The following is a 20,527-nucleotide window of genomic DNA, read 5'->3' as shown; positions in this document are numbered from 1 at the left end:
CTGGCTCAAATATCTGACCAGTTTACATGCAATATTGGCCAGGCAACTGAATGAAATTTTACAAAAGGGCCAAATTGATGAATGGTTGACAACTGCAAAAACATACTTGATTCAGAAAGATGCAACTAAAGGAACAACACCTGAAAACTACAGACCAATAACATGCTTGCCAACAACCTTCAAATTACTCACAGGCATTATTGCAGATAACATGATGGATTATTTGGAAACAAACAACATCTTGCCAGTAGAGCAAAAAGGCAACAAAAGAAGGAGCAGGGGCACAAAAGATCAGCTTCTAATTGATAAAATGATATTAGAAAATTGTAAGAACAGAAAAACAAACTTGAATATGGCCTGGATTGATTACAAAAAGGCATTTGACTCACTGCCACATAGTTGGATCATAAAATGCTTAGAAACAACTGGCATTAGCAAAAATATTACATCCTTTACTGAAAAGGCGATGAAACAATGGAGAACTGAGTTGGCAGTAGGGAATGAGATCTACGGAATGGTTAATATCAAGCGAGGAATTTTCCAGGGTGATTCACTTTCACCTCTTCTCTTCATCATCGCAATGATCCCACTATCAGTAATCTTTAAAAAAATGAAATTAGGCTACCAAACAGCCAAAGAAGCTGAAAAAAATTCACATTTACTATATATGGATGATTTGAAACTCTATGGAAAGTCAGAAATAGAAATCCAATCATTGACAAACACAGTCCGAGTATTCAGCACCGATATTTCAATGCAGTTTGGCATGGAAAAATGCGCCACTGTATCCATAAAAAGGGGCAAAATCACTGCATGTGAGGGAATTGAAATGCCCAATGGCCAATTAATTAAATGCAAAGAAAATGAAGCCTACAAATACTTAGGCATTCTGCAGTTGGATAACATCAAGCATGGAGAAGTAAAAACTATTGTCAGGCGAGAGTACACCAACAGAGTTAGGAAAATTTTAAAATCTAAATTGAATGGTGGAAATACAATCAAGGCCATAAATACCTGGGCAATACCAGTTATAAGATACACAGCTGGTATAGTTAACTGGACACAAGCTGATTTGGACATTTTGGACCGAAAAACCAGGAAACTAATGACAATGCACTACAGTTTACATCCACGTGGTGATACTGATAGACTGTACCTGCCCCGAAAATCAGGTGGCAGAGGATTATTACAAGTGAAGCAAACAGTTGAAGAAGAAAAACATGCACTGGCTGATTATTTAAAAGAAAGTCAAGAACATCTATTAATCGAAGTAAAGAACAAAAATCTACTGAAGGCCCAACAGACGAAACAAGAATACAGAAAAGATGTGATAAAATCAAGAATGGAGAGTTGGCAGAACAAAGCACTGCATGGTCAATTTCTGGAAAAAATAAAAGATAAAGTGGACAGGGAACAAACTTGGTTATGGTTAAAAACAGGTACATTAAAGAAAGAAACAGAGTCACTAATCCTGGCTGCGCAAGAACAAGCTATCCGCACAAATGCCATTAAGGCCAAAATCGAAAAATCCTCTGATGATGCCAAATGCAGACTTTGCAAAGAAGCTGATGAAACTGTTGATCACATACTCAGCTGCTGTAAAAAAATCTCGCAGACTGATTATAAATTGCGGCACAATTCAGTAGCACAAATGATCCATTGGAATTTGTGCAAAAATTATAATATCAAAACAGCAACAAACTGGTGGGAACATCAGCCTGAAAAAGTCACCGAAAATCAGATGGTCAAGATCTTGTGGGATTTCCGTATACAAACGGACAAAATACTGGCGCATAATACACCAGACATCACACTGGTTGAGAAAAATAAGGTCACAATCATAGACATCGCAATACCAGGTGATAGCAGGGTCGCCGAGAAGGAACATGAAAAAATCGCAAGATACCAGGACTTAAAAATCGAAATTCAACGACTATGGCACAAACCTGCAGTGGTAATTCCAATGGTAATAATAATAATATACAATTGTATCACAGCGGCCAGTTGTTTCGCCGGATTTGGCATTGGTTACTAGTCGGGCCCCACTCAGGGGCCTAGGACTTCGTAAGGTATTTTCGTAATATGCGTGCAGATCCAAGCAGTGCGGCTTTTTGCATTTGACTGATGGTGATTTTGTCAATTTTTAACTGTTTTAAATGTAATTCCAGTGCTTTTGGAATAGCACCCAGTGTGCCAATTACCACTGGAATTACCACTGCTGGTTTGTGCCATAGTCGTTGAATTTCGATTTTTAAGTCCTGGTATCTTGCGATTTTTTCATGTTCCTTCTCGGCGACCCTGCTATCACCTGGTATTGCGATGTCTTTGATTGTGACCTTATTTTTCTCAACCAGTGTGATGTCTGGTGTATTATGCGCCAGTATTTTGTCCGTTTGTATACGGAAATCCCACAAGATCTTGACCATCTGATTTTCTGTGACTTTTTCAGGCTGATGTTCCCACCAGTTTGTTGCTGTTTTAATATTATAATTTTTGCACAAATTCCAATGGATCATTTGTGCTACTGAATTGTGCCGCAATTTATAATCAGTCTGGGCGATTTTTTTACAGCAGCTGATTATTATTATTATTGTTGTTGTTGTTGTTGCATTAATCAAACTTATGTAATATACATGGTTGTTTTTAGATAAATATTATTATTCAATAAAATAATATGATTATTCCATATTTCAATGCTCAATTGTCACACCATCCGGGTGTTTTTTTTTCTTGGAAGACGTATCGCTTCTCCATCTGAGAGGCTTCCCCAGCTTCTAGTCTGGGTTGGCGGAGAAGGGCTGCAGTGCCGCCATCGGCCAGCAGAGGGCAGCCAGAGACCAGCCTTTCCTAGTGGGTCCTCCTTCCTCCGACGCCCTCGCCCCCCTCCCCTCCCTTTCTCTCTGCACGGGTTTTCTCCCCGCCTTTCTGACGTGCTCTTGAAAGCCGGAGACGCGGGTAGGGGAGGACTCCTCCGTAGCGGCGTCTTTTGCAGGTGAGGAATTGAGGAGGGAGCTTGGGGGGGGGTAGGGGGAAGGGGGGGGACAAGGGTTTGGGGGCTCTTTTTGCAGGGAGGGGGTGCTGAAATAGATTGGGGGGGTTTCCTCATGCAACGGCTCTTTGCACGCGAAGTAGGAAGACACGCGTCGAGGGAGACGCGTCTGGACACATACGGGTCGCCCAGAAGCTTGACAGTAAGGGAGCGGGGGAGGTCGGAAAGCAGGGGAGGGGTCTCCTCCCACCCACCCATCCCAGTTTGGGATGCAGCTTTCCAAAGGAAAGGAATCTCTGTGCTGGTGGCCAAGAAGAGAGTTCCTCTGGGCATGGGCAGAGTGCATCCCCCTCCTTGTTACACTACGGTTGGATGCCAAACTGAAGCTCCCGAAACCCATAGAAACCCCCCCCACACACACACACACACCAACAACAACACACAACTGATTCGCACCCGTTGGGTTGTAAGAAACCAGCTCCTGGGTCTTCGAATCGACGAGTAGAGTCAGAACAGAGCTAAGAAAGGGACCTTGGAGGTCTTCTAGTCCATCCCCCTTGATCCAGCAGGAGATCCTTACAGAATAACAGAATTGGAAGAGACCTTGGAGGTCATCTAGTCCAGCCCCTTTGCTCAAGCAGAGACCCTTACAGAATAACAGAGGTGGGAGGGGCCTTGGAGGTCTTCTAGTCCGGCTCCCTTGCTCAAGCAGGAGATCCTTACAGAATAACAGAGTTGGAAGGGACCTTGGAGATCACCTAGTCCAGCCCCTTTGCTCAAGCAGGAGATCCTTACAGAATAAGAGTTTTGGAAGGGACCTCGAAGGTCTTCTAGTCCAGCCCCTTTGATCAAGCAGAAGATCCTTATAGAATAACAGAATTGGAAGGGATCTTGGAGGTCATCTAGTCCAGCCCATTTGCTCAAGCAGGAGACCCTTACAGAATGACAGTTGGAAGGGACCTTGGAGGACTTCTAGTCCAGGCCCTTTGCTCAAGCAATCCTGGCTTCCTTTTAACCGGTTTTTTATTTATTTATTTATTTTTTTGCATTTTCGAGCTCTTTCAGGTCATTGGAGCCGAAGGTTTCGGTGGCATTCTTGTTGCCATTGTTTGAATAATCATTCCTCAATTAATTACATCCCTGGCAGAGCCGGGACAGGAAGCAGAGTTTTTAAATAAATACCACTGGGGGAGGGAGGGAATCTGGAGTCCGGGAGGACCTTTTGCAAACTAACCACACGGTTTAAGAAGAGGCTTTTCTTAAATTCTGTTTTTTTCCCTCTTTTTCGCAAATTGCAAAATTGCAGATTTTGTCCAGGGGTGGATAAATCTGCCACTTAAGACTTCTGGGTTTTTATTTTTTGCTTCGTCTTCCTTCCAGCAATCTTAAAATGCAATATTTTTCAAGTTCCTTAAATTCCAGGACCATAGATGGATCAGATAAAATGAAGCTTTGGAGGGGTGGGTGGGGGGGAGATGTTTCTTGGCTTGTTTTGGTGAGGTTAAAAGCAATTTTAGAGAAAGAGTTCAACAGATTGACAGAGCTGGAAGGGACCTTGTGGGTCATCTAGTCCAACCCCCTGCTCAAGCAGGAGCCCCTACACCATTTCTGACAGATGGGAATCCAGTCTCTTCTTGAAAGCTTCCAGGGATGAAGCTCCCACAACCTCTGAATAACAGAATAATAATGGAATAACAGAGATGGAAGGGACCTTGTAGGTCATCTAGTCCAACCCCCCAGCCAAGCAGGGGACCCTATACCCATGATGGCGAACTTATGGCACACTATAGGAGCCATATCTACTGGCACATGAGCTGTCAGCTGCAGCTGATTTTTGGCCTTCCGGAGGGCCGGCTGTTTTCGCCCTCCTCAGGCTTCAAGAAAGCCTCCGGAACCTGGGGAGGGCAAAAAACAGGCCCAACTGGGTCAACCGGAAGTTCGGAAATGATCCATTTCTAGCTTCCGGAGGGGCTTTGGGGCCCGTTTTTCGCCCTCCCCAGACTCTAGGGTCTCCTCGTTGAGCAAGGGGCTGGACTAGAAGACCTCCAAGGTCCCTTCCAGCTCTATTATGTTTGCTTGACTGACTGACTGACTGACTGACTGATTGATTGGCTGATTGATTGAGAGTTTAGGTCTCCTGTTTGAGTAGGAGGTTGGACTAGAAGACCTCCAAGCACCCTTCCAGCTCTATTCTGCTTGCTTGACTAACTGATGGATTGACTGACCCACTAATTGATTGATTGACTGACTGACAGATTAACTGATTGACTGACAGATTGACTGATTGATTGACTGGTAGATTGATTGATTGATTGATTGACTGACTGGTTGATTGATTGACTGACCCACTAATTGTTTGATTGACTGACTGACTGACTGACTGACCGACTGATTGATTGATTGATTGATTGAAAGAGTCTAGGTCTCCTGCTTGCGTAGGAGGTTGGACTAGAAGACCTCCAAGCACCCTTCCAGCTCTATTCTGCTTGCTTGACTAACTGATGGATTGATTGATTGACTAACTGACTCACTAATTGACGGACTGATTGACTGACAGATTGACTGATTGATTGACTGGTAGATTGATTGATTGATTGACTGACTGACTGACTGACTGATTGAAAGGGTCTAGGGTCTCCTGCTTGAGTAGGACTAGAAGACTTCCAAGGTCCCTTCCAGCTCTATTCTGATTGAAATGGTGTAGGGTTTCCTGCTTGAGTACAGGGTTGGATTAGATGACCTCCAGGCTCCCTTCCAGCTCTATTCTGTTTGATTGATTGACTGATGGACTGATTGATTGACTAATTGATTGACTGACTGATTGACTGACTGATTGAAATGGTCTAGGGACTTCTACTTGAGCAGGGGGTTGGACTAGAAGACCTCCAAGGTCCCTTCCAGCTCATTCCGTTAGTCTGTTAGATCTGCTGATGCTTTTGTGCTCTCTTTGGGTTTCCCTCTGTAGACAACCAACCCTGGTGAGATTTGAACCGGGAGCACCGAGGGCCACTGCAGCCGCACGAGAACCCAGGCCGGAGAACTGGTGGTCCGTCCTTCGCAGTCCTCATGGCCTGGATCCCAGCCTCCTCGGGATCTTTCGTTCAGCCCACGGAGCCCGAGAGGTGGGAGGTGGCCGAGCCCCCATCCGACCCAGCCAGGGCCACCGAGGGAGGGGCTGAGCTGTCCCGGGGGGCCTTTTCCAGCAACGGCTTGCAGACATGCCGGGAGTCCCCGCCCTGCCCTCTGGGCCAGATGACCTCTGGGGTGGCCCCCGTTCCATCTCCTTCCTGCGTCAGCCAAGCCCCCGGGCTGCTTTCCGACCGGTCCATCTCAGGCTCCTCCACCTGCTCATCGCTGGCCAGCTCATCCCAGGAGTCGGACGACGTCTTCAGTGACGTCGAAGGAAGGACGGGCACTGCGAAGAAACGGGTGCTGAGGAAGGTGAGACGTGTGTGTGTGTGTGTAGGGCCAGAGCTGGCATGTGCGGGGGTCTTTCTTTAAAAGCAGAGGGATCCTGTTGTGGCTCACCAGCAGAGCCGGAAGCAGATTCAGACAGTGAGGAGGTTGGGGAGGAACCTGGGCCAGTCCTGGAATTTGGGGAAGGCTCTAGTGAGGCCTCTGTGTCGGAGGCAGAGAGGGGGCCAGGGCCATTCAACCGTTATCAGCTGCCTTCAGAGTCAGACATCAGTGAGGCAGAAGAACAGCTGGAGCCTGTTCCCAGTGTGCGCATGCGCAGAGCTGCCAGACGAAGGGAAGTGCTAAAGAACAGGGGTCGACTTGGGAGGAAGGCCACAGGTGGATGATGAATGGCCCCTCCCAGAGGGAATAAAAGGGGAGCAAAAGGGGAGTGGAGTTTGTAGGAGTTCGCTTAATTGGTTCGTGACTCTCCGAGACTCCTGGCCAAGTTCTGCAGAGATCGGCCTGGCAGCTCTCCAAGCCAGATAAGGTCTGTGACCGTAAATCCTCCCTTGAAAGACTTTGCTGGAGGTGAAGGAGCAGAATTCACAGGAAATGAATAAAAGGGGTTTTTGTTGGGACGAGGAGTTTGCTCCAGGCTCTCGGGAAGCCTCGCTCAGAACAGATCCAACTTTGGCAACTTTTAAGACCTGTGGACTTCAACTCCCAGAATTCTCCAGCCAGCTTTGTGAATCGGTGCGGTTGTTAAATGAATCACACAGTTGTTAAGTGAATCTGGTTTCCCCAGTTGACTTAAGCTTGGAGAAGAGGATCGTTTTACGAATTGGTTTGCCACCATTGTTAAGTGAACCACTGAAGTTATTCAATTAGCAACCTGGTTGTTAAGTGAATCTGGTTTTTCCCATTGCTTGTCAGAGAGTGGGGAAAAGGAGATTGTTTTACAATGGTTGCTTGCCACCGTTGCTAAGTGAGTCACCGCCGTTGCTCAATGAATCAAACTGTGTTGTTAAGTGAATCTGGTTCCCCCCCCCTTGACTGTGCTTCTCAGAAGGTCGCCAAAGAGGGATCACATGACCCCGGGGACGACTGCGACCGTCATAAATACAAGTCAGTTGGCAAGAGTCTGGATTTTGATTGCAGGTGGATGGGGTTACTGTGCCATAAAGTGTGAAAATCGGTCCCACTTAGGGCACAGAAAGTCCGTTTTTTCAGTGCCGTGGTGACTTCGAACAGTCGCTAAAACGAACGGTCGCAAGTCGAGGATACATGTAAGTGATTTATTGACGCAGATCAGCCTACAGATTGATCTGTGCATTTCTGTTTCCCCTCCCGAAGCAGGGAATTCATGGAAAACTGGGCTAAATCTGCAAGGGAGGCTCTTTGACATCCGGCCAAGGCATCGTATGAAGGTTTAATCTAAGTTTGTTTGTTTTGGCTGTTTGCATTTTAAGCTTGAACGCTCTTGCTTGATGTTAGCCAAACGTAAAACTAAAACAAAAATAGGTTTACATTAGATGATAATGTTAGAAAACAGGATGTGGATATGTCCACATAACCCAATGAGGGCCAACCTTTTTGACTTTGCACGCCGAAAGCACACTTGTGCATATGTGATAGCCTGCACAACCGCTATCCCCTAATGCAATTGTGCACGCACACTCCTAGAATGCCCCAGCTATTCCCTGACTGAGGAATTCTGGGAGTTCAAAGGTTGAGAAACATTGGCTTAGCTAGGGGAAACTTAAATTAAATCCCTCCTTTTCAAAAACCCAACCCTGGTTTCCCTTAAACCCGTGCATTGCTCCCCAAAATCTGGATTAAAACCACCCCAAATTAGATCAAAGTAATTTTTCTTTGGATAATAACACTGCACACAACAAAGATTTAAATGAAAACTTTCCAGTCAGTTTTTCGTTTGTGTAAGAAACTTTTTTCCCCCTGGAAGCACAACTTTCACGCATGGTGAAGAGTGGCAAGTTAAAATAGGAAGGAAATGCAATGCTGGGATTTCCAAGATATTTGTTTGCAAAAATAGCAGCGCTGGATTTTTGCAAAATTAGCAAAAACAAATGCTAATTTTTTTAAAAAAATAAATGACATTATCAGCTGTGCAAAAGTGAATAAATGAACTGAGGTTTAAAATTGGGATTTGGGATACACACCCCTCCCCCAGAATGGGGGGGGGGGCTATTTGCACCAGTGTCCCTCATCCCCAATCATGCAGGATGGGGATTATGGGACATAAATACCCTACCAATTGGAGAGGTCTTCTGGAAGCTGAGTTAGAAGTTTTGCTTTTGAGAAAATGAGGAAGTTTGATATTTTGGATGGGTTTTGTTAAGGTTTTCAATAACAACCACATTAATTCTTTAAAATCCCACTCCTCTCCTCTCTTTTGCCCACTTCCCAGGTAGACTGGCAAATATCCTTCTGCATATACAGGTAATCAGGAGACTGTGAGTTCAATCCTAGGTAGAGGCAGTTATTTCTCTCTCTGGGCACAATGAGAATACATCGGCTGAAACAAAACTCCGCATCGGCAACAGGGAAGGGCATCTGGCCAATAAAACACTGTGCTAGCTTTATTCAGTTGCCCAGGCTCCACCCCGGGATTATGGGGTCATTAAAAGATGATGATATACAGGTAATCATCAACTTATGGCCACAATGGAGCCCAAAATTTCTGTTGTTCAGCGAGACGGTTGTTAAGTGAGTTTTGGCCCATTTTACAACTTTTCTCACTGCCATTGTTCAGCGAATCATTCCCCTGGAAGAGTTAGCAACCTGATTGTTAAACGAATCTGGCTTCCCCACTTACTTTGCTTGTCAGAAGGTCACAGAAAGGGGATCACTTAGGACACGGGAATAGTCATAAGTACGGAGCAGTTGCCAAGCATCTGAGGAATTCCGGGAGTTGAAGTCCACCCATTTTCAAGCTGCTCATTGCTCCCCAAATACGGATAAATAACCGCAAATGAAATAAAAGCACCTGAATTTTGATCACAGGACCATGGCAATGGCTGCAAAGTTTGTAACTCTGAAAGTCGCTCAAAAGTCACATTTTTCAGAGCCGTCGTGACGGTCACTAAATGGACCATCATAAGTCGAGGACTGCCTGTAACCTCCTGCATACATGGGGAGTCCTTGATGTATGACACCACAATTGGTCAGATTTGTGTAAATGTAAGGCTTGACTTTACCTTGAATTTCATTTTGTGAGACAGGTTGTAGCTTCGCTCACTAAACAAATAATTTTAAACTGAGGACTACCTGTATTAATTGGGGGAAAAACCATCTTTGCCCCCTACATCAAACATTCAAGTGTCCAAATTAAAGGATTAAACCTCCCGTTGCATTTTTTAAAAAAATTCCAACCATCAGAAGTTGAGAAGTCCCTTAACATTAACAACTAATTTTAGTAAAAGACAGAAGGTTCTCAACCCCCCCCCTTTTTAAAGAAGAAGAAGAAGAAGAAGAATTGGAGTTGGAGAAGGAGAAGAAAAGAACAAAGAAAAAAAAGAATTGGAGGAGGAGAGGAGGAGGAGGAGGAGGAGAAGAAGAAGAAGAAGAAGAATTGGAGTAGGAGGAGGAGGAGAAGAAGAATATGAGGAGGAGGAAGAGGAGGAGAATTGGAGGAGAAGGAGAAGAAGAAGAAGAAGAATACGAGGAGGAGGAGAAGGAGGAGGAGAATTGGAGGAGGAGGAGGAGGAGGAGGAGAAGAAGAAGAATTGGAGTAGGAGGAGGAGGAGAAGAAGAAGAATATGAGGAGGAGGAGGAGAATTGGAGGAGAAGGAGAAGAAGAAGAAGAATACGAGGAGGAGGAGGAGAAGAATTGGAGGAGGAGGAGGAGGAGGAGGAGGAGGAGGAGGAGGAGGAGAAAACTGGAGGAGAAGGAGGAGGAGGAGGAGAAGAATACGAGGAGGAGGAGGAGGAGAATTGGAGGAGGAGGAGGAGGAGGAGGAGGAGAAGGAGAAGAATTGGCGGAGGAGGAGGAGAAGAAGAAGAATACAAGGAGGAGGAGGAGGAGAAGAATTGGAGGAGGAGGAGGAGAATTGGAGGAGGAGGAGGAGAAGAATACAAGGAGGAGAAGGAGAAGAAGAATTGGAAGGAGGAGGAGGGAGGAGGGGAGGAGAAGGAGAAGAATTGGCGGAGGAGGAGGAGAAGAAGAAGAATACAAGGAGGAGGAGGAGGAGACGAATTGGAGGAGGAGGAGGAGAATTGGAGGAGGAGGAGGAGAAGAATACAAGGAGGAGAAGGAGAAGAAGAATTGGAGGAGGAGGAGGAGAAGAAGAAGAAGAAGAAGAGGAAGAAGAGAAAAAGAAGAAGAAGAGAAGAAGAAGAAAGAAGAAGAAGAAGAAGAAAGAAGAAGAAGAAGAAGAAGAAGAAGAAGAAGAAGAAGAAGAAGAAGAAGAGCAGCTTTGTGGTGGTTGTTTTTTTTCCTTTTTCAAAAACCAGTTTCTTGCCTTTTTAGACCTTTCCGCCTTCGACTGAAAAGCTCTTTCCTGGGTCGGAAATGGGGGTTACACAACTGTTGGTTGTTTTTTTTGTGAAATAACAACTACACAGTGACACCGAGGCCTTTTGAGAGCAAAACTTTTATTTGTTTGACTAAGCGCTGTGTTTTTACGGGTCGGATGGTGTGAAACATCGGGGAAACCTCCCGGTGGGCGGTTTTAAGATGACGGTGAAGAAAACTGTGGAGTCAATGAAGTGCTTTCGTCACTGTCCTGTTTGATACTCATCATTTGGGGTACAGAACCAGACAGGTTTTAAGATTCTGACCCTTGGCCCATCAGGCTGGGGGGAGCGGGGTCGGGGGGGAGCGTACATCACTCAGCTTGGTTGATTCTGGGTGGAGGATGCATTAACACCCTGTGTTTTTGCAGTTCCCAGAAGATGCATAGCAAATTCAATTAATCGGAATAGAGCTGGAAGGGACCCTTGGAGGTCCTCTAGTCCAACCCCCTGCTCAAGCAGGAGACCCTATAGCAATGCTTCTCAACCTTGGCGACTTTAAGCACAGCTGGCTGGGGGATTCTGGGAGTTGAAGTCCACAGGACTTAAAGTCGCCAAGGTTGAGAAACAGTGCCCTATAGCATTCCGGAGAGGTAGCTGCCCAGCCTTTTCTTAAAAGCCTCCAGTGATGGAGCACCCACCGCTTCTGGAGGGAAGCCGTTCTACTGGTTATAGGATAGAATAGAATAACAGCATTGGAAGGGACCTTGGAGGGCATCCAGTCCAACCCCCTGCTCAAGCAGGACACCCCAGGCCATTTCTGGCAGATGGCACTTACGACTGTTTGCAGCATCCCACAGTCGAATCAACTGAGAACCAGGCTCGAGCTGGAAGCGGCTTTGGAGGTCTTCTAGTCCAACCCCCTGCTCAAGCAGGATTACAGATGAACAGAGTTGGAAGGGACCTTGGAGGTCTTCTAGTCCAACCCCCTGCTTAGGCAGGAAACCCTACACCACTTCAGACAAAGGGTTATCCAGCATCTTCTTAAAAACCTCCAGTGTTGGGACATTCACAACTTCTGGAGGCAAGTTGTTCCATTGATTAATTGTTCTCACTGTCAGGAAATTTCTCCTTAGTTTTAGGCTGCTTCTCTCCTTGATTAGTTTCCACCCATTGCTTCTTGTTCTACCCTCAGGTGCCCTGGAGAATAGCTTGACTCCCTCTTCTTTGGGGCAGCCCCTGAGATACTGGAAGACTGCTATCATGTCTCCTCTGGTCCTTCTCTTCATTAAACTGGACATACCCAGTTCCTGCAACCGTTCTTCATGTGTCCAGGCCTTTTATCGTCTCTGTTGCTCTTCTCTGCACTCTTTCCAAAACTGGGATGCCCAGCTGCCACGTTGCCACAACAGAGCGAGCCGAGAGAGCCAGCCCCATGGCACCTGAACCACGTGTCGGGTCCCACGCCTCGCTCCGGATGTAGGGCAGCCCTGGGGTGCATGCATGCAGCTGAACCTTTTGCACAGACCGCAGGGGGAGTTCCGTGAGCTTGTGGTTGTCAGGTGTGGCTGTGCCGGCTGTGGGTTTTTCGGGTGGCTTTGGTCGCGCATTGCTAGCGTGACGGAGCTGCTGAAGGGTGGCTGGCCCTCCCAGCTCGGCTGTGCAGGAGGAGGGGGAGGGGGAGGAGGAGGAGGAGGCATCTGGGCCAAGCCGGGCTGAGATTTCCTGCTGGGGGTGACGCTTGTCGGTTGCGACTTCCTCCTCCGTTGGGGAAGCCTGGCAGTTGTGCCCAGCGTTGTGTTGACAATGATCCCTGGGCTGTTTCTGCACATGCTTTGCGCATCCTTGGGAGGGTTGCAACTCTAATGCATAACCCAGATGGCGAATATTTAGGAATGTCCTCATTTACACAAGCAGTTCCTTGTTTTATTTGAGCTTAAGACCGTGGCTTTTTTTGTCTCTCTGTTTATTTCCTTATTTATGTGTTTCCTGCCTTTGTTATTTTGCCAAATAAGTCAAGGGGGAGAACATATCCAAGGCCCCTTCTTCCTCCTATCCCCACCGCCCATCACAACAACCCTGCGAGGAGGGAAGGGCTGAGAGAGAGACAGAGAGAGAGAGAGAGAGGGAGAGCGAGACAGAGAGAGAGAGGGAGACAGAGAAAGACAGAGAGACAGAGACAGACAGAGGGACAGAAAGACCAAGACAGAGAGACAGAGAAAGACTGAGAGACAGACAGAGAGATAGAGTGGGGAGAGGGAGGGAGGGAGGAACTGGCCTTCTTAGGATCAGAGAATCATAAGGTTGAAAGGGACCTTGGAGGTCCTCTAGTCCAACCCCCTACCCAAAGCAGGAGGCCCTTTGCCATCCCAAAATCACCCAGCCAGTTTTTCACATCTAGGACTAGAACTCCCTGCCTCCTAGTGATTGGCCCAAGGTCACCTAGCTGGTTTTCATGCCTAAGGTGGGACTAGAACTCCCTGTCTCCTGGTGATTGACCCAAAGTCACCCAGCTGGCTTTCATTGCTAAAGCAGGACTAGAATTCACCATCTCCTGCTTTGTAATCTGGTGCCTTAATCACTTGAGCACTTGGAGGTGAGGAGGGTCCCATGTTGCTGCTATTGGGATTAGGGTGTCTGGTCAGCATTCTAGTCCTCAACTTACTCCTTGTCGCTCGGACAAACATTCAGAATTATGACAGACCACCTCAGAGCTTACATCCCAGTTTGAAGTTCTGATAGCCCCATTAATACCCACCGGCACAATTACTTGGTTACATTTTGGGCAGCTGGCCTTCACTTCTGACTGTTACCAATCCATTAACAATCACAATAGAGCTGGAAGGGACATTGGAGGTCTTCTAGTCCACCCCCCTGCTCAAGCAGGAGACCCTGCACCATCTCTGACAGATGGCAGTCCAGTCTTTTCTTGAAAGCCTCCAGGGTTGAAGCTCCCACAACTTCCAAAGGCAACTTCTCTTCCATGGGTTGATGGTTCTTCAGGTTGAGCCTCTCCTTGGTCAGTTTTCACTTTCTCAACTACCCATTTCCTGGCTTCCCTCTAGACAAAATCCTGGAAGACCTTTTTCACCATGGTTCATTGGTCTTTGCGACGGCGCAGCTCCTGGGTGCAGCTGGCCGGACACGAAGGTATGAATTGCACGAGGATGTCTGGGGTGCCCAGGGGATGGTCTGGGGAGGGGGATCAGGAGCCAAGGCCAAATCCACTTGGGCAACTTTAAGAGGGGTAGAATACAAGTCCCAGAATTCCCCAGCCAGCATGTTTAAGATGGGTGGACTTCAACTCCCAGAATTCCCCAGTCAGCATTGGTAGAGGAGACCGATGTGGCTGCTGACCTCCAGATGTTCTCCTCCATTCCCCTTCCAGGCAACTTCAAGCCCAGCGAAGGGGGCCAGATCCTGAAGAAGTTCAGCGCCGTAGAGGAGGCCTGTCTGTCCGAGCTGATGACGGACGTCCTGCGCCCTTTTGTGCCCGCCTACCATGGGGTGGCGGAGGTGGGCGGCGAACGCTACATCCAGATGGACGACCTTCTCCGCGGACTTCAGCATCCCAGCATCATGGACTGCAAAATGGGCACCAGGTCAGAGCGGCCTTCCTCGCAGGGCTGGCGGGGAGAGTTGGATTGGGGCCATCTTTCAATTACAAATCTTCCTCTTCCAAATCTTCCTGGATCCAAACGATCTTGCAATAAGAAAGGATCCCTGGAGAATGATTGGATAAGAGAGTGGGAATCCCTCAGCTGCACAAAGGACGGAGGAAAAAGAAAAACTTACTTCCTAGCCTATCTGGCCGTAAAAAGAGACGGAGGGAGATTCGTCCTTGACATATGACCACAATCGAGCCCTAATCATCTGTTGCTGAGTGTCACAGTTGTGAAGCGAGTTTCGCCCCATTTTTACGTGCTTCCTTGCCACAGTCATTAAGTGAATCACCGCCACTGTTGAATGAGTTACCCGTTGTTAAGTGAATCTGGCTTCCCCATTGATTTTGATAGTCAAAGGAGAGAATGACTTGACTCCAGGACACTGCGGCTGCTCCCTTTTTGGCACTTTGAACCCCTCTTTATTGACCTCTTGTGAATTAATTGCAATCACCCACCATAAAGTTAACTCCTTTAAGGAGTTAACTGCAGGACAGACCTTATCAGTTCCTTGCGATAATTGCCATGCCGGGCAGCCGAAAGGCTGCAAATTAAGTTCTGGCGAGCAGTCTTTGATGTACGAAACACAATGAGCAAAATCTTCAGAAATACGAACTGTTGTCTCCTACGACCACCACTCCCCTTTCTTTCTGTTTATTCCCCAGCCAGAGAGGGGCACATTCAGCATCCACGATGCCTTGCTTCCCGAGCTGGCTTCTTGTCCTCCGTTGTCCTCCTCTCCTAACTGCTCTGCACATAGGTTCATCTGGAATAGGCCCCATCTGTTCTTCCTCCCCACTTATCCCCGCCCCCAAAGGCAGCTGGGAAATGTCGGACGGCTCTGGCTCGATCTCTGCGTCCAACACAAAGCCTTCGCCAGATTCCAGAGCTGGCCCAAGTTCCTCCCAAACCTCCACATCGTCCGAGTCTGCCGCCAGCTCTGCTGGCAGCTGGTGGGCCGCAAGACTTCTAACCTTTTATTTAGTGTTGGTTCAAAGCTACAACGGCAATGAAAAAAGTGAGTTATGACCGTTTTTCAACCTGACGGCCTTTGCAGCAACCCCATGGTCATGTGATCAAACTTCAGACGCTTGGCATACTTATGACATATGTTGCTGTGTCTCAAGGTCATACGTGATCACACGTGATTGACAAACAAAATCAAGGGGGTAGCCAGATCCCCTTAACGGCCGTGCTACTAACTTTACCCGCTGCAGTGATTCACTTAAGAACTGCGGCAAGGAAGGTCGTAGAACGGGGCAAACCTCGAACAGTGTTTCATTTAACAACAAATGTTGGGGCAGGTGTGTTGTCGTAAGTCGAGGACCACCTTTATTCTTGAGTGAACGGGAGCGACAGTCCCAACTCATCAATATTTTCCTTTCCTCCCGGTTGCCCAGAACGTACCTGGAGGATGAAGCGGGCAAGGGTCCGCCCCGGTCAGCCCCCCGGCGAGACCTCTACCAGAAGATGGTGAAGATTGACCCCTGGGCCCCCACCCCGGACGAGCACAGCCAAGGGGCCGTCACCAAGCCCCGTTACATGCAGTGGAGGGAAAATTCCAGCTCCAGCACCTCTCTGGGCTTCCGGATCGAAGGGGTTACGGTACGTGGCCAAAAGTGCCCCATGTGGTCAGAATGCAGAATTGCAAGCTGACTCTGCCAACTGCCAGCAGTTTGATTCTGACCGGCTCAAGGTTGACTCAGCCTTCCGCCCTTCCGAGGTGGATAAAATGAGGACCCGGATTGTTGGGGGCAAATAGGCCCCCAACTGTAAGCGCTGTAAAGCATTGTGAAGCGGGATATAAGTCTATGGGCTAAGTGGAAAAGAAGGGCGGGTCATGGTGGTACAGTGGTTAGATTGCAGTATTGCAGGCTGCCCCTTGCCAGCACTTCGATCCTGACCGGCTCAAAGTTGATTCAGCCTTCCGTCCTTTCAAAGTTGGTAAAACGAGGACCCAGATTGTTCGGGGCAAGAGGCTGACCCTATAACCCGCTTAGAGAGTGCTGCAAAAGCACTGTGAAGCGATATATAAATGCTATTGCCCTTCCTTCCTTCCTTCCTTCTCAGTCGTTAGTGTACAGTATTGCAGGCTGACTCTGCCTCCTGCCAACAGTTCAATCCTGACCGGCTCAAGGTTGTCTCAGCCTTCCGTCCTTCCAAAGTCAGTAAAACGGGGACCCAGATTGTTCGAGGCAAGAGGCTGACCCTATAAACCGCTTAGAGACGGCGAAGCAGTATATATAAGTCTTAAGTGCCGTTCCTATTTCTCTCTCTCTCTTTTTCTCTCTCTCTCTCTCTCTCTTTTCTCTCTCTCTCTCTCTCCCTGCAGATCGAGGGGGGAACCGTGCAGCGGGATTTCAAACAGACACGGAGCGAGGATCAAATTATGGGGATCTTCTTGCAATTCGTGAAGAATCGCGTGGATGTGTTGGTGAGCTCTTGACCGAGGAAAGTGGGAGGAGGAAGCAGCGTCCTTAGCTGAAAAGTGGGACCACGCTTTGGAGCAGTGGCTGAGCTAAAACGTTGTGGGGCAGATTTGATTTTTTTTGGGGGGGGGTGTCTGTGATGTGCCCTGATTTTGGTTGTTTTCTTGCAGATGTTTCATTACCCGTCTAGGTGGCGTCATCAGTGTAGGAAGGAGGTGATGTTCACTCTCTGTTTTCAGACAAGCGTTGGTTACTCCTTGTTTAGGGTGTTAGCTTGTTGGTCTAAGTTGATAATTCCTTGACGTGAGGATTGTTTGTCTGGTTTTAATCTCTGCTTATCTGGGGGTTTGTTGTTGGCTGTTTTGTTTCCTTTGGGGCTTTTGATGGCGTTTTTTTTAATGGTGTGCAAACATTGTTCCTCTCTTTTGCCTGGTGATGGCTGAATCCCAGATTTTCAAGAATTCCCTGATGGTTTTGGACTTGGCTTGGTCTAGGACAGGCGTCTCCAACCTTGGCAACTTTACGACGAGTGGACTTCAACTCCCAGAATCCCTCAGCCAGCCATGATTAACAATCACCTGCACCAAGCACTACCTCCATCATTGGATTGGGGTTAAAAAATGGTGTAGATCAGTGTTTTTCAACCTTCAATGCTTTAAGAGGTGTGGATGTTAACTCCCAGAATTCTCCAGCCAGGCATGAGGAATTCTGGGAGTTGAAGTCCACACGTTGTAAAGTTGCCAAGGTTGGAGACCCCAACAAGTTTTCTTCTCTCCTTGGTTAGTTTCCATCCGTTGCTTCTTGTCCTGCCTTCTGGTGCTTTGGAAAATAAAGTTGACCCCCTCCTCTTCTTTGTGGCAGCCCCTCAAATACTAGGACACAACTGTCATGTCACCCCCTAGTCCTCCTTAATGTCAACGCGTAAAGCATTCGCTCTCAAGTTGCCATGGGCAGGACGGGGGGGAGAACTGATGGAGCAGTTGAGCACATTCACACATAACTTTCTCATAGTTGGATCCAGTGGTGAAATTCAATTTTTTTTACTAGTAGTTCTGTGGGCGTGGCTTGGGGGCACTTCCCTCCCACTCTCGGGCCAGCCAGAGTTGGCATTTGCCCGTTCTCCGAATTACTCAAAATTTCCACTACCGGTTCTCCAGAACCTGTCAGAACCTGCTGGATTTCACCCCTGGTTGGATCTCGGATTACGGGAGCCGACCTGATAAGACATGTTTTTTACAGCATAGTTGAGCCGTCAATCACGTGCGGCAGAGTTGACTTCACTCGGATAGTTGCTGACATGTTGCTCCTAAATAATAACTGGATTTCTTTTGAAACTTGGCTCAAGGCTCATGAGTTAATTAGGGCATCCATCGGAACCCTGACATTTAAATCATAGTGGACTTCAACTCCCAGCAAAGCTGGCTAGAGAATTCTGGGAGTTGAAGTCCACCCATCTTAAAGTGACCAAGCTTGAGAAACACTGAAGCACGCAGTGGTGCAGTGGTTAGAATGCAGTGTTTCACGCTAACTCTGCCCACCGCCAGCGGTTCGATCCTGACCGTCTCAAGGTTGACTCAGCCTTCCATCCTTCCGAGGGATTAAAATTAGGACCCAGATTGTTTGGGGCAAATAAGATGACTCTGTAGACTGCTTAGAGAGGGCTGGAAAGTAGTATATAAGTGCTAAGATACAGGTTTATTTGGGGATGGGGGGGGGGGGGCTAAGACAGTGCTCCCCAACTCTTCCTCTTTTAATATTGTCCTTGATTTGCAGAAAACCTACTTGGCACGCCTGGAGAGTTTACGCCAAGCCCTGGACGAGTCCAACTTCTTCAAGAGGCACGAGGTGATTTGCTAGGACTCCCTCCCCCGAAAAGGAGGAAAGCCCAGCGCTTCTCAGCTCTCAAAGAGGGGGGTGAGACCAAACTGTCATCCCACCACCCAAACTATGAAAAATATTTATTTGACCGTCTTTCCTTTCCCTTCACCTTCTCTCTCTCCTTCCCTCTTTCTCTCCTTCCTTCCATCTTCCTTCCTCCGTCCCTTCTTTTTCCCAATCCTTCCATCTCCCTTCCTTTTTCCAACCTCCTTCCTTCCTTCCCTCCTTCCCACCAATCTCCCTTCCTTCTAACCTCTCTTCCCTTTCCCTCTCCCATCCATCCATCTCCCATCCTTCTTCCTTCCTTTTGCCTTCCTTCCTTCTCTCCCTCCCTCCCACCAATCTCCCTTCCCCTTTCAACTATCTTTCCTTTCCATCTCCCTTCATCCATCCATCCATCCATCTCCCTCCCTTCTTCCTCCTTTCTCTCCCTCCCTTTTCCTCCCTCCCTCCCTCCCTCCCTCCCCTCTTTTACCCACCTTGCTCCCTCCTTCCCAGGTGATTGGGAGCTCGCTGCTCTTCCTCCATGATCAGAAAGGCCATGCCAGCATCTGGATGATTGACTTCGGCAAGACTCTCCCAGCACCAGCCCACGCCAACCTTCGCCATGATGTGGCCTGGACCCCCGGAAGCCACGAGGACGGCTACCTGATCGGCCTGCAGCACTTGACCCACACCATCCGGGCAACTCTGGCCAGAGCTGAGCAGAGTCAGGAGCCTGTGCCGGGGCCCTCGTGAGCCTGTGCCCCCCCCCCCCCGGGACACAGCTAAGAGCGGCGGGAAAGGACCCTGCGCAATCGGGCGGGCAACATTGCTGGGCAAGGCAGCTGTGCTGCTTGAGGAGGGGGCAGCTGGGAGCCTCCTGGAAGAGCTGCCTGGCCAAACGGCGGAGGGAGCTGGGACCCCTTGCAGATCTTGCCGAAAAGCAAGCCATGGCCCTCCAGCGGGTTGCAAACACACCAGAAACACAACGCCAGAAGTTTGTGGCTAATGAATGCAACGGCATTTCTTCTCCAGCCTTCGAATTCCTTTTCCTGCTCCCTCCATCCCCCCCCCCCAATTGCTCTCCAAAGGGGTCTCTCATTCCAGTCTTTATTCTCTGCAACGCAAACCCCCCCCCCCGCCCCTCCCGAGACCCAAAAAAACTTGGGAAACTTTTGCACAAATTCCACTCTGGCCACAGGGAAGTCCCCGTCCCGCCACAGCCTTTTAATTCAACGCTCTATTTTGGGAGTTGCTGTGTTGCCAAAAAGCCAAGTCTCTAGTCCTCGTGGTAAAAAAAGAATTCGGGGAAAGGATTGTGGGTCAAAGTGGGTACTGAATGGGCCTTTTTTTCTGCCCGGATTCCGGCCTCCCTTTGCAAAGGGGGGCGGGCAGGGACCGGGTGGCTCTCCCCGTCCCCCTTCCCAGCGCTCATTCTGGGGCCAGTTGGCTAAAGGAACTGGGTTTGCTTTTTTCCCGGTCCCTCCTGCAGCTTTGCCAGCCTCCAGTGTGTGAAGTTGCCAGAGAGACGGAAGCCTCCCTTAAGGAGAGCCGGTGCGTGGGAGGCTGGGAGCCAGGGAGAGAAAAATAAAAAGGGGGGGGGGGCAGGATAGGCAGCCTGGGGAGAAAAGGAGGAAGGGGCTTCGTTGCAGGAAGCCAGAGCTGCCTTCACAAGGCCAAGCAACACTGGCCCTTTGCAAATCCAAAGCTAACGG

The 20,527-nt window shown here is 48.3% G+C and overlaps 1 protein-coding gene across 1 annotated transcript; it reads left to right on the top strand.

The window, feature by feature from the left end:
• The first annotated feature begins 2,904 nt into the window (after nucleotides 1-2,904).
• Nucleotides 2,905-19,846, top strand: LOC116519750 (inositol-trisphosphate 3-kinase B-like). The gene is made up of 8 exons (XM_032233761.1): nucleotides 2,905-2,992; nucleotides 5,955-6,430; nucleotides 13,927-14,011; nucleotides 14,250-14,463; nucleotides 15,924-16,128; nucleotides 16,856-16,957; nucleotides 18,726-18,797; nucleotides 19,329-19,846. The coding sequence occupies exons 2-8, from the start codon at nucleotides 6,056-6,058 to the stop codon at nucleotides 19,566-19,568; spliced, it is 1,293 nt and encodes a 430-aa protein (XP_032089652.1). The 5' UTR covers nucleotides 2,905-2,992; nucleotides 5,955-6,055; the 3' UTR covers nucleotides 19,569-19,846.
• The last annotated feature ends 681 nt before the right edge of the window (nucleotides 19,847-20,527 follow it).

Source organism: Thamnophis elegans, chromosome 17 (assembly GCF_009769535.1).
Source record: "Thamnophis elegans isolate rThaEle1 chromosome 17, rThaEle1.pri, whole genome shotgun sequence".
Lineage (NCBI taxonomy): Eukaryota > Metazoa > Chordata > Lepidosauria > Squamata > Colubridae > Thamnophis > Thamnophis elegans.
This window is presented reverse-complemented; position numbering and strand designations above follow the sequence as displayed.